The 21,959-nt window shown below is 33.9% G+C and overlaps 1 protein-coding gene across 1 annotated transcript; it reads left to right on the forward strand.

Annotated features, from left to right (window-relative positions):
• Nucleotides 1-8,484: 8,484 nt before the first annotated feature.
• On the forward strand, nt 8,485-21,056 carry LOC123541216 (orexin receptor type 2-like). Its single transcript, XM_045326630.2, has 3 exons — nt 8,485-8,955; nt 10,219-11,161; nt 15,464-21,056. Exons 2-3 carry the CDS (start codon nt 10,438-10,440, stop codon nt 16,030-16,032), a joined length of 1,293 nt encoding a protein of 430 aa, XP_045182565.2. The 5' UTR covers nt 8,485-8,955; nt 10,219-10,437; the 3' UTR covers nt 16,033-21,056.
• Nucleotides 21,057-21,959: the final 903 nt, after the last annotated feature.

Below are 21,959 nucleotides of genomic sequence, written 5' to 3' on the forward strand. Positions count from 1 at the left end.
GAAAATAAGACAACATTTAGAATCTTTATAAAAGTTTTAACAATATTTTTTTCTTTTGTTCTAGTTATTAGTTGATTGGTATTTTCTTATTTTAAAGCTTTGATTTTTTATCTTTTATCATCAAAAGAGCTGCTAAAAGATTTGTGTTTTCTGTTGTTACGGGTGTAGTTAATAAAAATAACCAATGAATCTTAATAATCTTTCGCGAAGAGTGAGTGTTTGATCTCTGAATAGCGGAGAACTAGAATATCTTTGACATATATCTAGACAGCATATATTAACGAGAAAAAAATCGGTGCTTCGTTTTCTGTAGGTATAATAGTTACCGGATGATACCCATTGAGATCACTCCACTTGTTTAAATACATGTTTTGCGAAGACCAAAAATACTTTTATCCTTCGAAACACAGTGGTGACAATAAAACATTTTTATGAAACATATAATTCTGTTCTGACAACTTAACAAGAATATTTACCAATTCTTAGAAAGTAAAGTAAGATATGTTACATTCCTTGGAAAGTTTGAAAACTAAGGAAACATTGGACAGGATCTTCTCCAAAACGTTGGAAGACGGGGTAATTTCATTCGTTTCACTAAAGTTCATACATACAACTTCTGATGCAAATTTTGAGCGGATTCCGCCAATCCTGCGTTACTATCGCAAATATGTGTTGACGGTAGATCGAGGGATTTACTTTTGCTGAAAAAATGGCAAACCGGACTTGTATTCTTAACATCCTGAAATGGAACTGTTAGTGGATACAAAACTAACTGAACAGTTTCCATAATCATACACATTGCATTCGTTTATACCTCGTCAGAATCTTTAAAAAAAATAGGAGGCGTATGTTTAAATGTTGAAAAAATACTTGCAGCGTCTATTGTTGGAAAATAAAAGCCAGTTAGAAATAATTGCTTAACGTAAGAATCATTCATACATCTAAATGATATTGAACAGACATTGAAATGCCATGGTGTGACAGTATATGAGAGGATATACTTAGTTTTGTTATTAATAATAAATAGTGGTTTCATCTGCTTAGATATATGCGTTATTGCTGCTGGTTTAGCGAATAAAATGGGCGACAATCAAATTAGATTAATTGGCATAGGCGTAAGAAGGAGAGGGGTCCGGTGGGAGGGAATCGCACAACTTCGAGTGTGTAGATGCACCCAAATTTTTAACCAAATAAAAAACTTACTTTTAACAGGCATAATGGTACCTGGTAAGGATATGATGAGAATGTCGTTTGTCCATAAGGGGCACATTTTTGGTTGTCCAGAAATAGTAACAGAAAATGTAGGTTGGTTTGGATGGTCGCCCTCATTCCAACCCCTCCCAACACTTCTTCTCTCAAAAACTTCAATTTTACGGCAATGCTTATAGGTACATTAGATTCGTTTGATGGTAGTCTCCACAATACAACGAGGGATAACCTAAAATATATATATTATACATTTTCGTAAAATTCTAACATTTTGTTGAATATAATGAAGTAAATTAGAAAGCACGATTTCTTCTCCCGTTTATTGTTTTATGCATTGTATTCATTTATTTATATCTAATCCCGTACTATACGCAGACTTTGTTTTAAAGACTTAAGTAATCAATCAAAACGAAAATCCCCTCACCGGGTGTGTGTAATATAGTTAACAAAATCAAAACTATAGGTGGGACTTAGGAGTGTTCGTTGCAACCAAACGTCTGTAAGAAAACAGCCTCCAATCTTGAATAATAAATATGAGTGTATGATGTAGTGAATTAATAGTTAAATTGGTTTTTCACGTTTTTCCAGGAATGTATAGACGAAATTACCTTGTAGGACAGACTAGTTATCTTATCTGATGTAAGCTCTTTTTTTCAAAACGTTAATAAAACGTCGACTGGAACTTACTAACTGACAGATTATAGGGCACGATGAATTATGGGATTAGACGTGTGCAGTCTCTCAACACTCATACGGCATTAAAACATCTAGTGGAACTAATCAGTGATAGATTAAAGGGCATCAAACATTATAGAATCTCGTTACACAAATAGGTCTTTTTCATCTTTTTGATGTTGACATATCATGAGGATTCTAATAATTAAACCTGTATGTCTGCTGTATGTAGCATGTCATAGCAACATTGTGTTTATATTTGTTTGTCACATAGATGTCATAGCTTTTGTACTGAATTTTGTGGAACTTGATGATATTTTGAAACCTTTCAGCTAAATATGACAAAATAACATCTATAGTTTTCCAGATTAATCTTCGGCTTGGTATTAAATGCTGTAAAAGTATTATCTATCTATTGATACTGCTCAAAGTTCCCTTTCGGGTATTACTAGTAGCTATGCGTCAGTGCGAGAAAAAGTTGAAAAATAATTGACAAGAATTGTCAAAAGGGATTGAAGTTACAAGATGTCAGGACGTCATCAGGTGAGTTAAAAGATTAAAAACACGGCTTCAGCTATCTAGGGATTGTACTAGGAGTGCAGAGCCTGCTTGAATCTATCAAGATCAGGTTGCAAGGCGACATTTGAAGGAATGCTGTTCCATATCACCACCGTATAACGGAAAAAAGAAAGCTTGAACTAATTGGTAGAGGTATGGATCTAGTCATTCTGATGGGGCGCTCAATGTATGACGGTAGAGGGACTTCAACTAGATGGTTAACAATTTTATAAAAAGTAATAATTCTGGTCTCAGTTCGTCTATCTTCTAAGGTCTGCCAACCAAGTTCGTTTCTCATAGAAGTTACACTGTCATGATATGAATAAATATATTCAACCCAGTGAACAGCTCTACGTTCAACGTTTTTTATTTTTATCAATATTATACTGGGTGTAAGGGTACCAGACAGATGAAGAGTCTTACAAGAGTCTTATAGGCAAGTTGCTTGATCTTCTCATGTTTGGTGATGATATATTGCTTTATTCTGAAAGTTCTTATAACTCCCAGACACTGTGGAAGCAACAAAACGTATAGATTATAATATTGCTAAGACATGCCTAATCTGCTGTGGCGAATGATTTAATTATACGCCAAAAGGTTTTCTTTGTTCATTTATTTTGACTGTTGTTCTCGATATCTCTCATTCAGGATCATCGACGTGTTTTCAGTTCTTCAAATGAGTACCTTAAGGAAATAGCAGTTGAAAGATGAAACATTTGCGTGCAACGAATAATAATTTAGGGTTTTCTCTGGAACTTTAAATAAGGGTAATTATGAAACTAGATGAGTTTCATGCGTAAGAAACAAGAAAACGTGATTTGCAGTTGCTATCTATGTAATAAAGACATGAGACAAACTGTCTTTCAAATCACGTCCTTATGTTGTAAGCTTACAAAGTGAAGGGGCTGTAAATAGTCTCCACTTACTTTGTTTTAAATCTTCTGTTCCTATGGAATCAGAGTCTTTACAATTTTATATGTAATAGAATTTCGCTCAATGCGGGGCAAGGCGGCATTGGGGTGTTTAACGCTTTATCATCCCAGACAAAATTAAACATGTCAATTATGCCAATATACCCTGCTGCCCATTACAAAATGTGTAAAAGTGAACAAACATGGGTATTTGTCAATAACGTAATTTAAGTTGCATTGTAGCGTATTGTCAATAAGACAGCAGGTTATATGAATAATCTTACTAATACATAACGTTGATCGTATTTAGATTTCTGTTTAACATCAATTTAAGTGAAGGCTGAAAATTTAGCAGTCATCATAGTAATTATGAAACGCATACTATCTCTGTTTAGACCCTGAAATGAAAGTAAATGAGCAGTTTCTGTTATCACTATCTACACAATAATTTCTTAAGGCCAGATTTTTAGATGAAAATAGACGTCTGCTTTGAACAAATGTAAAATAAACACATGTATATTTTATGATTCGACAATAACTAGCCAATAAGAAATGATTTTACGCGAGAATGGTTCATATAAATTTATGAGATTGAAAACAGACTCCACAAAAATCTACGTTTAGCAGCAAACGATAGGGTTTTCTTTGTCACTTCTGGTATTAATTATAATTTATATCATACTCCACACCTGTTTTCTTACTTTTATTTCTGCAACATTTTGACATACTTGAAAGAAAATTTGACACGCTGTACAATGAATAATTACGTTAAATATATTTAATAACGATAACAATTATACGTAAATTTATTGAGCCGTGACAGTTGCAGTGAGGATTGCAGCTTGGTGCTTAGTGCTATCTGCAAGCGGCTAACATAACACACTTCAAAGGATAAAATATCACACCTATGGCTAAGCAGAATATAATATTTATTTTTACCTATATAAAATCTGTAAAAAAAATCGGTTTGTGTTTCACAATTAAATATGAACAGGCAGAAAAAATTCCATATTGTACCTTTTAACTTCTGTATTGTACCTTCCATATTATGCTGCCGGACTGCTTTCATTAATATGCATGACCTGAGTTCTATAAATAAAAGTCCACTTAGTTCTATTTTGATATCGATAAACATAGAAGATTTCGTTCAATAACAAAACAACAAACAAAAAGTAGAGTTACATTATAACAGTAGCTAGATCTGGGATTTTGTATGCGGCTCTCGTGGATTTTACAAGGTCGGATCACACTCGGCGCTTGCGTGCCTCGTGAGATCCGATCTCGCAAAAATCCACTCGAGCCGCATACAGCATCTCAGATCGAGCTACTGTTATAATAACCCTATTATATTCAACTGTTTAAAATCAACGCCTGTATTTGCAGATTTTTGGACAATACGTAACAACATTATTCAGAAGTAAGCACGGTAACTGTCACAATAAGATAATCCTTAAAACAGAAGTCACATCACTAGTGACAAGAGTACACTAAGAGGCTATCAAATTGATAAAATTGAAATTACTATGTACTGATTTTCCAACAATATCAAGTTGAAATCAAACATTCTTCAATATCTTCAGTATCAAGGTGTTAATTTCAAATCAGTTCTATGACGTTACTAATAACACCACATTTATAGATAACCAGGTGCAACAAAGTATATTTACGTCAATATTTTTCAAATTTGCTCAGCCAAACGAGCAAAATGTGTATCATTCTATGTGTAAAAATGAATATATGGAACAAAATGATGATAAACATTACATCGGGAATACTGCGCCGCAAATGTCGCGCAAAACTCTTTACTGCAGAGCTCTTGCATGGTAAAATCTACTTATGCATACTTGCAGAATAGTTTCGCTGGCTTCAAATGACTTGCCCTTCACATATACGGGTTCGAAACTCTCTCGTGATTTAGAATTCTTTTGATGGCTTACAGAGTGTTGACGTTGCCGAGTGGTTAAGGTTGCTGACTTCAAATCACTTGTACTCACCGATGTGGATTCGAGCCTCATTCAGTGTGTTGAATTCTTCATGTGAGGAAGCCGTCCAGCTGGCTTACGGAAGGTCGGTGCACGGGGGCATCTGGGGTTTACCTCCACCATCAAAGCTGGAAAGTTGCCATATGACCAATAATTGTGTCAGTGCGACGTTAAACCCAACAAGACAGAATGTTGATGGTCCTTAACAAGTCGTCCTAGTAATTATGCCCGGAGGAGCATTTTGGTTTATTCTTTGCCATTAGTAGCTTGAATATTGCAATAAGATCTTAGTTATGTCAATATGCAATTGAAATCCAACAAACACAACGAAACGTAATGCTGATACATCGTGAAGACTCCCAATATGACAACGTTTTATCGTCTCGGGGTAGGGGGTGTTGTACTTTATATTTACAGTGAAAAACAAACAGTACGAAATAAATATTTGAGAAAGTATCTACATCTCTTTTGTGAAATTTGTAGCCGACTGTTGTCGTGACACGCTAGATTATCATAAAACATTCAATGAATTTCAAGTATTTCATATTGAACATTTCTTACCGGCATTGGCCACTTTTCAAAAAGATATACTTTCAATCAAAAATACCATCTAGACCCGAACGCACAGAAAAGATTTTCAGATTTTCAAAGAGAGTAAAACGTTTTGGACATTTTTGATTAACAAAATTAATATTCTCTTTAGTTTTCGCAAATTTTGTAATTCCACATTTGACTTCTTTGTTTGATGAATATCATATCATATTATATATGTGTAAAAATGCTACTTTTTATAATTTTTCACCCTAAATATAACTGAGTAGCTTTTATTGTTTTCCAGTTAAACATGCAATGTAAAGAAACTGTTCTTTTTTTTTTGTAATATTTGTCTGTAAGAAAACATGCAGACGCTAATACTGCAAAAATATACATAACTTACTGCGTTTAACTATTGAATTATATGTTATAAGACCCATTTGGCAACAGTGGCAAAACAAGAGCTGTTTGAACAGTATATTCACTGTTTATCTCGACGCTTCTCATTCAAAAGCGTCTTTTGTCTTTAACAAATTATTAAAATAAAGAAAACATTTAAGTATATCAAACAGCTACATATGTGCATTAGTTTTCCTGGGTAGCACTAATCTTACAAGTGACCGAGTATTGCAGCGGCAATACAGAAGTCCCCTACCGGTGAAAAAAAAATTTAACTTGACCTTCAGTAGTGATCGTGACCTTTTACCGACGACCGTGGGTCATGTCCGCGGCACATGGTCTAATCATGGAGAATATTTATGTGTAGTACTAAAATCTTTCAATGCAATTCAAAGTAATGGAGCAGAAACAAATGTTAACTTGACCTTTAATAGTGACCTTGACCTTTGACCGACAACCACAGGTCATGTGATTGACATATAGTCTAATCATGGGGAACATTTCTGTGTAGTGACTAAAATAATTCTTCAATGAAATTAAAAGTAATGGAGCAGAAACATATTTTTACTTGACCTTGATCAGTGACCTGGACTTTTAACCGACAAGCATAAGTTACTTACTTACTAAATCTACATATTGCCCTCTATACACATACCAAGTTTTATTAACCTAGCTTGAATACTTTTCCAGTTATCGCAGGATGCTGATTTGTGAACGGGAAACTTTTATTTAAATATACTTATTGGTTATATTGGAATGATACATGTGTTAGTGTTGGTACTATCTCAAAAATATATATAAGATACAAAAAATATAGTGAAACATATTTTTTGAAAGCTTAGCAAAGGTTCGCATCAAAATAGGTAATAAAAAATCAAAATATATACCATACAGAGCCAAGATATAATGACCTCTATAGAAAGTCTATTTAAAGTCTTCTGCTGCATAATTTGGTACAGATAATAGTCATAGACCTGATTTGATTGCATCTCTTCCTGAAAGCTAATGACATTTCCGCGTCACCACTAAAGTGAAATTCTAGTTTAAAAATATATATATAGGGACCCCATAATCCCAATGTATAACACCGAAATCAAGGACGGGTCAATTTTTACGACAAGTACAAGCCTCGACGAAGACATGAAATACTATTATTAGTTCATTTGGACACTGCTGCGGATTTTGTAAGCTGAATATATCTTGCCTTATAAATTCCATGAAAGGAAAAGGCTCTCCAACAGAACATCCAAATTCAAGCATGTCGATTTAAAGTTACCGTTAGACAGATAGCTTTCCTTGGCAAAAATAGACACGATTTGTTGATGATCTGAGAATTACTTTGATAAAATTGTCCATGAAGTCATCTCATACAGTCGTATGTGTATAGCGATAAATTACAATTGATATTTAACCCCTGTCCTGTTAAATTTCTATATTGAACTTGTTCATCTTTCAATTTGGACAGTACCGTTTAAAGGGGTACAAACCAAAGAGATACTGACTGAATGGCGAACAGTGCAGATCATGACCAGGCTGCACGGCCGATTATAATGTTTCTTATACTAAAGTAATTAGACACGATATGGTGTTGCTTTTCACGTACATAGAAACAGCGGGAAAGATCTGCACATTGGTAAAAGTATGACCATGAAGCATTCATAAGGACTGCATAATGTGTGTATGTCTGAAAATTACTGTTTGCTTCAAAATAGTTATATGCACTGTATATGTAATAATAATCATGTATGATTTTTATGAAGTTACGATCATATGCGTTTATATCACGTACTTATTACCGGAATTATGGCGTGTAGCATTTGTACATGTATTTCACATTTTCAGGTATATAGAAAAAAGGTAGACAGGCTTTATATCCGTAATGTATGAAACGCAAACCAAATTAAAAAAAAAACATACAGGAGTGGCACATATCAATATGTACAACTACAAACGCAGGACATATACACACTGTTGAAACATAAAAATAGAAATAATTGTACTAAGATTTGGTTGGAGGCAATATACATATATATATGTCTTTACTGGTTAAAACTAGATTTGACACATTTACTTGTGGCTCGCTCATAATATAAAGTACAGGTGAAAATATAACCCACATCCTTGCTACTTGAAATAAGGAGTGTGTATGTGAAAATGTTCACGTCATTCTTAATAATTGCTTATAGAAAAGTTTAAACCTAAAACCACTTAAGACAAGCATGCGTATCGGATACAAATATAGGAACGCTATCATATGACATGATTTTATATACTTTATTAATATGATACGTTCAAACAGTGTATAAATCGAGATTTTACACAACGGATATTATTTTGATCACTTAAATGATTTTGAAATTTTCTTCCTTGATAGGCATATCTAGTTAATTAAATTCACATTATCGTGGGTTAGAATACGGGTTGTATTTTATATTATTTTTAAACCATTATATTGATAACTCTGACTGTTTCATGTGTGTTTTACCCGATAAAGGAAGACGATTATGGAATTTTATCAGTCTTAACAGTGTGTGTTTTGTAATATAAAGTATTTTAACGTTTGTTTTGAAAAGACTTAAGATTTTGTGTGTGTGAATTTGTTTTTGACAAATGCAGCAGTCAAGTGGTAGCACAAAGGAATAGGTATTTCTGGACATATATGTATGGCTACAATCTAGTATGAAATGGTAAGCTTCGCATTCCGGGTCTATCTTTTTCTGTGTATATCCTTACTCTTTTAAAAAATGTTGATATTGTGTACAAACATAAATGTAAAATCAAGAGTATACTAAAGTGTTAAAATGATTCATTACATATTTTGAAAACACTGAGATTTCTCATTAATATAACTCATTATAGGCCTGTATTAGATTAAATTATTTTTACATGTTTATTCTACATACATTATATACGATCTTAATTATTTAGTTTGACCGTATAGTTTATTACAATGATCAACATTATTGTAGTACATTATGTATAAAGCAACCTTTTCACAGATGTTATGAAGAAAACAAATTCATGTATAAATTGTATATCAGACATTGGTAAATAAGAAAAGACGGAATGACCAGTTAAAACATGCAGAAGGCTAGTTTAGCACAACATTAAAAAGTTTCATTACCTTTGAAACCCTTTTGGGGGTACTTCCAAAAATATTGTCCATAGGTTTCTTAAATATTATGGTCACAAAACAATAACAACAACAAAACGCACGCACGCACGCGAGTTGCGTATGAAAGAGGTGCTTTGAATTATTTGAGTTTATGTAGGTTACTTTATTTCTAGTAACTGCTAATCGATTGCTACCAACTATAAAACGCATCCCGCAATATCCCTGCAGCAAGTCTGTTTTCAATTCGTTAATAACGTTTGCACAGAATAGTGATTGCAATGTTCGATTAATTAGTTTTTAACGTGGAATATATCTGCAATTTTCTCTGACGTACAAAAGAGTTGGATTTTTTCATAATTGATGTTAAGGTGCGCCTATGTTTTTAAGATCTTTTTTTACGATCTGTTTCACAAGACTTACACTGATTTGCACACCGGATATTTCATAGGTTAAGAAAAGAAACAGAAGAACCAACAAATAATTTCATTCTTACCTTGTTATTGTCCGAAGGTGGTCGTATTAGCCGAGGGCCAATACGACTGCCAGAGGACAAATGATAAGGCCAATGTGAAATCAATTGATTATTAATAAGCCATATTGGCCTCCTCAATTTAACCAGTTAAAAAGCTTGCATGATATTTTGGTCTTGTTTTCTCTTTTTTACCTAAATTGTTTTCAATTGTTTTCTGCCGGTTCTGATTTTCTCCTTTTGGCTCAGTTGTGTTTGGCTGTGGCTCATTTTCTTTCATATAATTTGCACAGTTTATTTAATATAGAGTCACATATTGCATGGGTGAATGCAATTAGGTTTCTAAACAACTATTTTGCATTGCAGGTCTCAGAAAACAACAAAAGGTTAAAGGAATGCAGATAATGTACAATGTCGAACGATTTTGTTTCTCCTGATTTTATTTCTAATTGAACTGCATTTAACTGTGAATGTGTGGTGTAAAACAAGAAGTGATGCATTATGCTAAGAACGTTTAAGTATTCTCATGTATAAACTATAAACAGTTAAAAACTTAACGTGTTGAAATATGATATAAAGATTAAAATGTATTCAACTATTCCAAAAGAGTGGAGAAGTGACTTTAACAGTAACGTCACCATAGAGGAATTGAATGCTACACTCGTTAAACTTCATATTCCAACCATTGTGCTTATATCAATATTTATGTGCGTCGGTGTATTCGGAAATATATTAGTGTTAATTATCTACACGAATTACAAGTCATCTACATACAAGAGTTTCATTGTTTGGCTTGGATGGATGGATTTGCTTGCGTGTTTGGTGGGCAAGCCGGCACTCATCATCAGCATGTTGTATCCGTACATATCGCCGTCAGAGATCCTCTGTAGATGGTCAAGGTTTCTTCACGTTTTTATCAGTGTTAGTGCCGCCTTGATATTTCTAGCAATTTCTTATGAAAGATACAAAAAGATCTGTTTTATGGATTTGCATCAGCTGAGTTACAAAAGAGTCAATATCATATGTCTTCTTGCAGTAATATCAGCATGTATAGTAGCTGTTCCCGCACTGTTTGTTTTCGGGGACGCGGATGTAAACACTGGAGTGCAAAATGTAACTGGTGTGGAATGCTTTATAGACCAGAGATATAAATCTTCGTATTTACCGAAACTGTACTTCCTTTTTCAACTGTTACTCTGCTTAATTTCGGTTTTCACGATGTGTATATTTTACATACGAATATGGAGGACATTACGATGGCACAGAACGTTTGTTTACGAGCACACATTCAAATCATTGAGATGTATCGGTAAATATTTTTTGCATATTCATATTTGGTTTCTATTTGTAAAACACAGAGCATGCCTCTAAAATTTCGAATATTACTTATTGTGCCTTCTGATTGTAGCTTTCAGATCACATACTATCTGAATAACATTTTACCTTACCGTTCAGTAATATAACTTTATTTTTGACCCCAGTCATCATCTTAGTTACATGACAGTGTAAATCCACGTCAGGTTAAGCCAAGCAAAAGGTCGTGATGAAATAATGCACGGAGGGGCACCTGGAATCTTCCTCCACCTTCAAAGCTGGAAAGTCGCCATATGACCTATAATTGTGTCGGTGCGACGTTAAACCCAAAAACAACAACAACAAAAATTAGCTTCATATATGTGCTGTCGCATTGCAATTACATGTATCACTTTGAGGATAAGATGTAGGCTATCTAATATCTGTTTTAACTCGACATTTTAAGCCTAAAATATATGTACTCTGTATACCTCAAATATACATGTATGTCCTGGAGTAGCCTTCTCATGTGATATGACCTCCCATTATTTTCAACTCATCGCCTCTTGTTCTCCTCTTATCATCAAATATTTGCCCTTGCAATAGCCTCTATGATATGTAAAACTGCAAGAAAGTTATGTTATTTCAATTATGTCTGAAATATTACTATCATTTTATTTCATTTCATTTATAAGCGATTGCACCTCTGTTTGTTCTTTAGTTACTCAATATCAATATTACCAGACTCTGCTCTTGTGACTGAAGACGAGAAAAAGGTTAGTTTCATGCGAATGACATCAACAGCAATAACAAAGAACCACCGACCTTCCGTAATCCAGCTGGATGGCTTCCTCACATGAAGAATTCAACGCCCCGAGTGAGGCTTAAACCCACATCGGTGAGAGGCAAGTGATTTCAAGACAGCAACCTTAACCATTCGGTCACGGAGGCCCCTATATGAAGCTAAAACGTGTATAGTAGAAAAAAGAACAAGTATAAACGCATGGGTATGTAGGTGCGACTTAGTGTCACATAACAACGCAATGCCAGACAATATATGTCAGACTAAACATCATATAAAAAAGAAAATTTTGAGGGAATGTAAGATCTATTTTGAATCTAAAAAGGATATGAGGACATACCCATGCCATATATTTGAGTCTTTGAATACTGCTTAAGCCGGTGCTAGGGGGCGTGGGCATTTTTGCATTTTCCATTACTGCTCATGAACAGACTCAGTCAAACCGAGTCTGCAATTTTCTGTTTGAGTTGTTCTCGGTGCTTCCGAGGGCTCTACTTTCCAGCTTATATTTACTTCACAACAACGGGTGTTAATGCTGTGTGGCGGCCGTAAAAAGTCGCCCGCCTTAATCTCAGTGTTGTTATATTTTCTAGTCTTTCGGGATCATTGATTTCAACTCATTTAGATTTGAAAATTGAAAACTGCTTAAGCCGGTGCTAGGGGGCGTGGACAGTGTTCCATTATCCACTACTGCTCATAAACAGACTCAAACAAACCGAGTCTGCACTTTTCAGTTTGCATTGTTCTCGGTGCTTCCGAGCGCTCTATTTCCAGATCATATTTAATGTATCTCATAATACGAGAAAACAATGCGAAGGAACATATTTGAGACTTAAATTTCATATCAAATAAGAACGTTGATCGACTTCACATATTTGAGACGTATTGCCATACTCTGTTATTACATCAGGATACAGTGTGAAGGGTTTAAATGCCATATCTAATGAGAGAGCCATGAGAGTGCAAAAAAGCTTTGAAGTTTAACTGGTTATAATCTATACATCGGAATACAACATGAAGGCAGCTAAAGAGTCATATTACCTTAGAAGTGTTATGCCACGCGAGGGCACAAATTTCTGACTTTTAGCAGAGGCGTAAAAAATGTTTGTTTCCAGTAGCATGCTCAAAAAATTAGGTTAGGTAGGTCGATATTTTTTTTTTTTTTTTTGATTTTTTTTTATTAAGTGGGAAGTTTCTGAAAAAAAAATTTGTGTAAAACTGAATACAGTGTAACTTCCGAAAACCGGACCTTCTGAAAACCGGAAACCTTTGAAAACCGCACGAAACTCAAAGTCCCGTTTTTTTTCTATTCTTATTTCTATATATTTTTAACCTCTGAAAACCGGAACTTCCGTATTCTGAAAACCGGACGATTTCTGAAGCACCGTTTATATTTTAACACTAAAATTGACTTCTGAAAACCGAACAGCAAAATATTTGCTTGTTTAAAAGTGTCACCTGATAATCCAGAAAACGCTGTCAACATGTTCTTTTGTTTATTTATTAGCGGTGTGGGTTTATTTTGACACGCTATATAATCACAATGATCATTTGATACAAAAGTAAGGAAGTAATTAGCGGTTATTTTCATTTGTATTCCATTTATGAAAACGTGATGAATTAAATATCGTTTGTGTTAAAAACTTTCTTAATGTTTGAACGAAAGAAAGATGGATGTTTTAAATGATTTAGTTACATCGATTAAACTATGCATTATCAACATTAATTACAATTTAATGTTGACGAACTTGGGTCCAAAGATGGTAAAATGTAAGCGAAATATGTTTGCGTAAATGCTATTGTATTAAAGTTATGTTGTTTCTTTTTATATTTGTTATTTATGTATTTATTATCCTTAATGTTTGTAAATAATTAATTAATTATCTAATTAATTTATAAATTAATATGAAATTGTAAAATTAAAAAGGATAAAAATCTCCTTCATCCTACGTTTTTATGAAACATAACTCTTGTGCACCACGTCCACTTTGCCTACAAACTTTCAAACTTCTAAATTCCGGAAACTTCCAAAAACCGAACTTTTAGGCTGGTCCGGAGGTCGTTCGGTTTTCGGAAGTTACACTGTACAAAAAAGAGGGTTATGTCTTTACGGCATCGGTAAGTTGATAACTAACATCACTGACCATGTTTAAAGCACAAAAAATGCAGTTGAAAACATTCTTCAAGGCTATTAAAACATTTAGGGTCGGGCCAAAATTTAAGGTAGGTCGGGATACCGGAAACAAACATATTTTTAGGCCAGATGAAAATCTCTAGTTTCAGAAAGACTAACAATTTATTTTAGGTCCCCTTACTATTATCTTCTCTTCTGAATGAGTATCTTTGAAATAACAAGGTTATTAATATCAAGTCCTACGAATTTATTTATCATTCATTCTATTATATGATTCATTTAAAATTTACACAAACAAAATCAATGATTATTATAAGTTCGTGTGAATGTAATAGTCATTATGTAATAGACTTTTCTGTTTTGTATCATAGCCATCCATATATGTTAGTTCAGTAGGCGTTCCACATTGCCATATACAGCAGTTAAGTGAGTACTTAAAATCCTTGCTTTACAATGTGTAAAGCCCAGGTAAAATAAACCAATGTGAGAGCAGAAAATCAATAAAATACACTTCGCTGTCTACTGTTCAAGACACGCTGGCATACTTTCCTATCCATCAGAGCGGTAACTAGCGTGCGGATATCTAATACCTGCACACCTTTAGTTACCGCACCCTGCACTCAGTGTATACGATTTACCTGCACCAAATTTGTTAAAAAAAACACCGAGCTATGATACAATAATTTTTTGGCAGTCAAGTGTAGCCACCCCCACCACCCATCCCCACATGCATGGTGACTTTTATGATGTTGGGACAGGCCAAAGACTTGTTTTTGTCTATCTGGCCTCATGTTCACAAGATATGACCGCCCCCGCCCCCCCCCCCAACCCCCATGCATGATGCATTTTATGATTTTGGGACAGGCCAAAGACTTGTTTTTGTCTATCTGGCCACATGTTCACAAGATATGCCCTCTTTTATGATGTTGGAACAGGCCAATGACTTGTTTTTGTCTATCTGGCCACATATTCACAAGATATTTTAGTTGCGGCTGTGATTGATTGTCATTTATATATATAAACCACATGTTTAAATTAAATGTTACGGTAATGACTATTCTCAAGTAACTGTTAATTATTTATTGATGGTCAGTCTCAAATGGAATTTAACCAAAACTTACTCTTAAACTCAGTTGAGACCGAAAAAGTTCCACGTTGGTTCAGACTTGCCGAAGTCAGAGCTATCTGACCTTTTTAGCACTTGTTTTTTTTCCTGATTTATATTGACCCACCCTTTGTGCAATGCATACAACCGATAGTAAATACAGTCGTTCACAGTTGTTGTATAAAATCGTTTTCCGTAAATGGTATAACACGTTTTATAGACTTTTTTGTTGATTTATTGGAACTATTTTTTCTGACAGCTTTTATTTTCATTATAGGTACACAACGAAATGGAGCCGGCAGGCCGCCATCAAACTCAGAAAATTTTATTATGACAAATTTAAGAAGGGAAGACGATAAAAGCATTACAGGAGAAGCAGCAAAGGTAAAGGCAAGAAATGGACAAGAACGTTTTGAGAGAGGTGCAACGAACACTGCTGATTGTACTGCTGTGAGAAATATTAATCTGGACAATTCTGAGGAAAGTGTTCACAAATCGCAAAGAAACTTACTGTCAGCACAAGCTAACGATAGATACATACAAGCTCAAAATAAATATACAAAAGAAATAACCAAAATGTTGTTTATTGTGACAGTTGTGTTTATTTTAGCTTTTCTACCTCACCTTGTACTCATGTTAACGAACGCTTTAAGGCCTCAGACTTTTAGGGAACTGTCACCTGCAGGCGTTATTGCTTACACGTTTTTCCTGAGAACGTTTGTGATCAATAATATGGCAAATCCTATCGTGTACTTTGTATGTCTAGGAACATTTCGCTCTATGTGCTTTCATAAGTTCAGGAAAATATGCCGATGTTTAAACAGCAAGGAGAATGGAACTAAGTAATTACAGCCGGAGGCGCACTGAAGATGCAATGTGGAACAATACTGTGCAATATTTAACATTTACTTTCTGCCAAATACTCAATCGTTTGTTTTTATTATTGGTCTAATGTCCAAAACAGATTGATGTCTTAAAGTGAAAGTTGGGTTTTAGTTTTCTTTTCAATTGTTATTTAGTAAATCGGCTACACTAAAAGGAAAAAGAATTCAATATAGTATGCGAGTCAGCACTTTTTCGTATTAAGCGCAGTTGCAAACCAAGGAACTTGGAATCAACCTTTTAAAAAAATCTACCTTGAATTTTCGAAACACCTATCTAGTCTAAAAATATGTTTTAATTGCTGTTACATAAGCTTTCGTAGCCTCAAACGAAGACATAAATTATGCTATCTTATTTTGGAAAGTTTGAATTAAGATTTTGAATTATAAAAGTAGTTCAAAGATAAAATATTGAAGTATTTGCATCTCCTTAGAACAGCAGTAGTTTTATTTTTATTAGTGTTTCATTAGTAAATGAAACATATAAAAATACACTAAACACACAAAATGTAATAAGTGAGGCAGCTCAGATAAAACATCACTAAAGAGACATACCGAGTGATAAGGAGCTGCTGTGTTTGATTACCTTGCATAATATATTTGATGGATAGGTTATAAATTATTTACAGTAAACGATGCCGGATGAAGATAGCTTTAGGACATTAAGCATTACTTAAATTAGCATCGCCTATGATGAGCAAGTCCATCTTTGCAAGTAGACTGACTGTTTGAAAAATCTTCACGAGGAACTTCTGTTACAAAAAGAAAATGTTCTCTTAGTGTCGTTCCGTGGTGGTTACATTGTTCATCTATCAAAACAGTACACTTTATTTGCATGTATAAAAATGATCTTAGCAAACAATTTAATATTTAAAGTGTTTTTTTTTTTACCTGGTACTGAAGTTAATGAATGTTATAGACTTGGAGGTGCTGTTAATACACGTTTTTTTCACCGAAAGTTTGTAATCAGTTGTATGGTAAATCCTGCTAATCTATGTGCTGAAGGAAAACATGCATACTCTTAATGAAAGATAAAAATTGAACTGAATAAGTACAATGCACGTAAAATTGTAAATAAGTCGGAAATGCTGCCAAATATAAACAGTACTTTTTTAACCTTTACTTTACACAAGACTCTTAATCATTTTAAAGTGCACTGTTAGTCTTTAACTGATAATGTTTGTACTATTACAGTGCAGTCATGGCTGCATTTGGCTTTCTGTATTTTTATCTATTACATGTGTTGTTGATAATTGTATTGTCAAGGTTTTAATATATCTTATTAGTCTCATCTTTGTGGAAATCGAAACAAAAGAACGTAATGTAAGAGCTATCCAAATTCTTGGTACCAGACTGATATTTCGAAATGGGAGCGAAATTTAAGATAAATATGTATAAACATACTAAAAATAAAGATTGATTCTATATAGATGTTAATTTTTTAAGTTCTTATCCTTACCAAGGCGCCCGGAATCGTTGATTAAACATAATTCTGGAAAATTTCTAGTTTTAATACTTATAAAAATAAAAACAATCGCAAGAAATGAAATAATCGTTTGATAGTCATGAATAATATTTTTGGTAGATAAACCAGAAAAGCCGTTTTTATATATGTACAAATGGGATTTCATTTACATGCAGGATGATTTTCCTTTCCATATGCCGGGTTCAGGCGTTATTCAATGCTATTCGGATAATGTCACCAAACCAACGTTATTGAAGATAATCACCTTGATGTACTATTTAGAACGTATTGTGTTATAGCGTCAGGACAGAAAAGTTTACACGTTACCGGGTACGTAAGTTCAAAGTATGAATTTAAAGCAAACAACACATATAATATTCATCAATAAAACTGTGGTTTTATTCTACATGTATATATCAACTCGCACTGATGTTAATAAATACTGTAAGAGCAAAGTCTTTGAGGGAAACTATCACTGTAATAAATCAATGTTTTCTCCATTTTTTTTTCTGAGATTTGTTTTAATAATGGCAAATATCACCTCGCGTATATTGTTTTGTTTTGAAACATTTCGTTCTATGTGCTTTGATTTGTTTATCAAATATTGTCTCTCTTTTAACGTCAATAGAATAAAATTGAATGATTAAATTAAACAGCCAGAGGCGTACCGATTCTGTAAAACATAATGAGAAACGGCATATTTATAACTCGTCCTGAGACAGGTTTCATTTTGATTTATTATTGCTCATCAATTAATCAGCACCAAGATACCGTGCGCCGGTATGCATCGTCTTGTTTTCTATTGACCTCAGAAGGACCTTTGCTAAACTTTTATTTCTGTTTACATAGCGCACAGAAGTGTTTTTATGTAAACTGTTTACAGGGAAATTGCTATTATTTCACTTTTCCCAGAAAATCTGGTTTATGTTTATGTAGAAGTTGAACATCATGTTTGGTTTCCAGAAGAATACTTAGAAAGTTTTCAGAAGAAGCGTCATTTAAAAAAAAATAGCGATAACATCTTAAAGAGGATTGTTTTGGTGTAACGAAAGCAATGAAAGTTTCGTTTGTTTACCATGTAAAACCACACAATATGCCTCTCGTGTGCATCGCAGTTACGCCACAGTCTCAAATATAATTATATTGCATCTGCCGTTCTGATTGAAAATGTTTCTATGATCAATCCAAACAAACATTTATAGAGGAAAGTTTGCGTGAAATTGTAAATTGGTAACGGATGTCTTGTAGTACAAATATTTGAATTGAAATTGGTTTTCTACCATTGGTCCGGTTGGTTACCACAAATTGTAAAGACAAAAACAATTTAAACAAAAAAAGAAATTATCTTCCCTTTCCCTTTGTCCTTTAACTAAATACCTTTATAAAAATTGCAAACGGAGTCAAAGTTGGTACTTTTATATAGATATTCGTAATTAACTTTTATTTCTTAATCGATACAATCAAAATCTTGTTCATTGTAATTAGATGAAGTCAATTCTGGTAACAGTAAGAGCTAAGTAGAACATTTCTATAAAAGTCTAAGAATGGAAGTTAATTAGCCACTTACAAACTATCTAAAGTTAACAGGACACCATGATTATATGACACAATTCAATATACGCATTACTGTACAGGCAATAGAATCTCTAAACGGATAGATTTATATATGATCATACAGCTTATCACTAAGAATGGAAGTTAATGAGCCACTTACAAACTATCTAAAGTTAACAGGTCACCATGATTATATGATACAATTCAATATACGCATTACTATACAGTCAATAGAAACATTTAGGTGGCGTATAAGGTTAAAACCGTAGAATGTTTGTAAACTATCAATATCCTATAGTTTAAATCTCTAAACAGATAGATTTATATATGATCATACAGCTTATCACTAAAACCGATACAGGACTCTGAAGGGAATAGAATGTCTTCACCACCAACCCTCTTAGCTCAGTAGGGAGAGCGTTGGACTACAGATCGCGGGGTCGCGAGTTCAATCCCTGGACGGGGCGTATGTTCTCCGTGACGATTTGATAAAAGACATTGTGTCTGAAATCAACCTCTGATAATTAATGTGGGGAAGTTGGCAGTTACTTGCTGAGAACAGGTTTGTACTGGTACAGAATCCAGGAACACCGGTTAGGTTAACTGCCCGCCGTTACATGACTGAAATACTGTTGAAAAACGGCGTTAAACCCAACACAAACAAACAAAATACCCACCAACACTTTTGAACAGGGCTTAAAGCTGGAGGTAGCTCCCTACATTTTAACTATATTTCATAGTCTAGTCCCTGTCTGAGGAAATCTTGACACAAAGATAAGAATAAAAGTTTACGACTGTTTTACCTTAAGGAGTGTAACTCTGACTACCACTGAACACATAATGGCATAAAATGAATTGGAAGACATACGGCAAATTTTGTAGCACAGTTCTCAAGAGTACGAATATTTTATAAAATGAAGTAAAAGTTTTGGGTATAGGGGTCTTCCTGTAAACCTTCTTCTAAAAACTGATGATGAGCAAAGCATGTCATTACTTTCAAGGACAATTATCCTGTTTTAGTTCTCAAGAACTATAGATATGTTTATTTTTTTAGAGATTAAAATACTTTTACCGAAATGTGTAGGTTTTTACGTCTTTTAAATGCAATAACAAATATAAACCTTTGAAGATTTTAGAAAATGAAATTTCAACTAATTTTATTTCTAGCATAATCTATAATAATAATTGTTTTGTTACTCTTTTGCACTAATTGTTTTCAATTTTCTTTATGGATGAAATACACAAAAAATGATAGGTTCATTTTGCCACATGAATACCATATTGTATCGTTTAATATTGGAAATAGCAAGAACAAGGAAAACCGCAAGACAACCAAGTGGCGGAAAGACTCACCGCAACAAGCCACATGTAAGAGTGCACAATTCGCCAGAGATATCAAAGAAGCACACAACTATAGACCACCAAGGACCTCCGCCCTCCGTGAAATCAGGCACTGAACTTCTTATCAAGAAACTGCTATTCAAACATCTCTTACAGGAAATTGCACAGGATTTCAATACTGATCTCTGGTTTCAGATTTCAGCTGACTTAGTTGTTTAGGAGGCCGTGCAAACCTACTTGGACGGGCTTTTGAGGGTACCAACTTGTGAGCTGTCAACGTCAAACGTGTCACCAAGCAATTTGTAGTGCAAGTAAAAATAATTCTCATTTCTATATATAATTGGTAATTCTCATTTCCATGTATAACTGGGACCCCATTGGAAATAAGTGATTGATTTTACTTTGATGGGTCATCCCAGGTATTAAGATCATATCTTTATTCTATTTAATAAATCATAAAGTATAATTGACGTAATTCTTCATGTATTACTTAGCACATCTATTTGAAGATGTTTATAACATTATAATCAACTCATTTTAATCTATATAAGCTGTTGTATACATGTTTTTTATTGCATTATTTTTATATAATGTTTTATGATCTTATGCCTGAATAAATTTGAATTGAATTGAATTGAATTGAATAATGACATCCACAAAGTTAAATATCGTGACTTCTTACACTTCTCTAAAACAACTTTTCATTTGGAAAATATAGAAAGTTTCAGGTAGTTTCGAATTCCAATGTACAATGCATTTATAATTCAGAGGAATTTCCTGTTGAATATGTGATAAATCAAAGCCGAAAACCTACCACTTCTTTGTTTTTCATTTCTGTAGACAATTACCCTTAGGTCTCACTGAAATCGTTCACTACATAGATGTGCTTTTGCAGAGATCAAAAACGCGTTTATCATTCCTTGGATGAAACAGATACAGACGTTATGCTTTGCAATATTGCCCAGCACGTGCAGAGAGTCTGGGATTTAATTATACACCAGGAGACTAACATTTGGCAGCAGAACTAAAATGTTTGATTAGTTCATTAATACAAAACAGAATATTTTGTATTCACAAATTTTCTCATGTTTGCGAGATTCTACATTCGGCAACATAGCCACAGACCAGGTTCTTCAGTGTATAAGAACATATATAATTTATGAGTCAATTCAAAGCCGCGTGTCTTTGTACTGCTGATTGCTTGAAGGTGCGAATTCCGAGAAACATATTCAGCGTATGAATTATGTGGTCTACCGTTGGTGTTAAATGAAGTGGATGTATTTAAAAAAAAATTATGTTTTATTCATTTCTATTCTAAATTCTAATTCCTGAATACTTGCCAAAATAGAATGGAATGTTGCATTCTGAATGAAGCAAATCCAGTTTTTACGAATAGAGCATTTCAATGTTAAAGTATAAAAACTTACTGCCTGACTGCGAGTAATTATATTCAAAGAGAAAAGGTGCCGATGTGCAATCGGTGCTAATTCTTTCGTATCATGTACGTTGCACCAAAGTCGAAATGCCTAAAT

This window comes from Mercenaria mercenaria, chromosome 16, assembly GCF_021730395.1.
Source record: "Mercenaria mercenaria strain notata chromosome 16, MADL_Memer_1, whole genome shotgun sequence".
NCBI lineage: Eukaryota > Metazoa > Mollusca > Bivalvia > Venerida > Veneridae > Mercenaria > Mercenaria mercenaria.

What these genes read in the sequence shown, in the direction of transcription:
- LOC123541216 (XM_045326630.2), top strand. Translation starts at nt 10,438, where the DNA reads ATGTATTCAACTATTCCAAAAGAGTGGAGAAGTGACTTTAACAGTAAC. An exon ending in CAAATCATTGAGATGTATCG is followed by an intron (nt 11,162 to 15,463) that starts GTAAATATTTTT and finishes TTTTCATTATAG; the next exon opens with GTACACAACGAAATGGAGCC.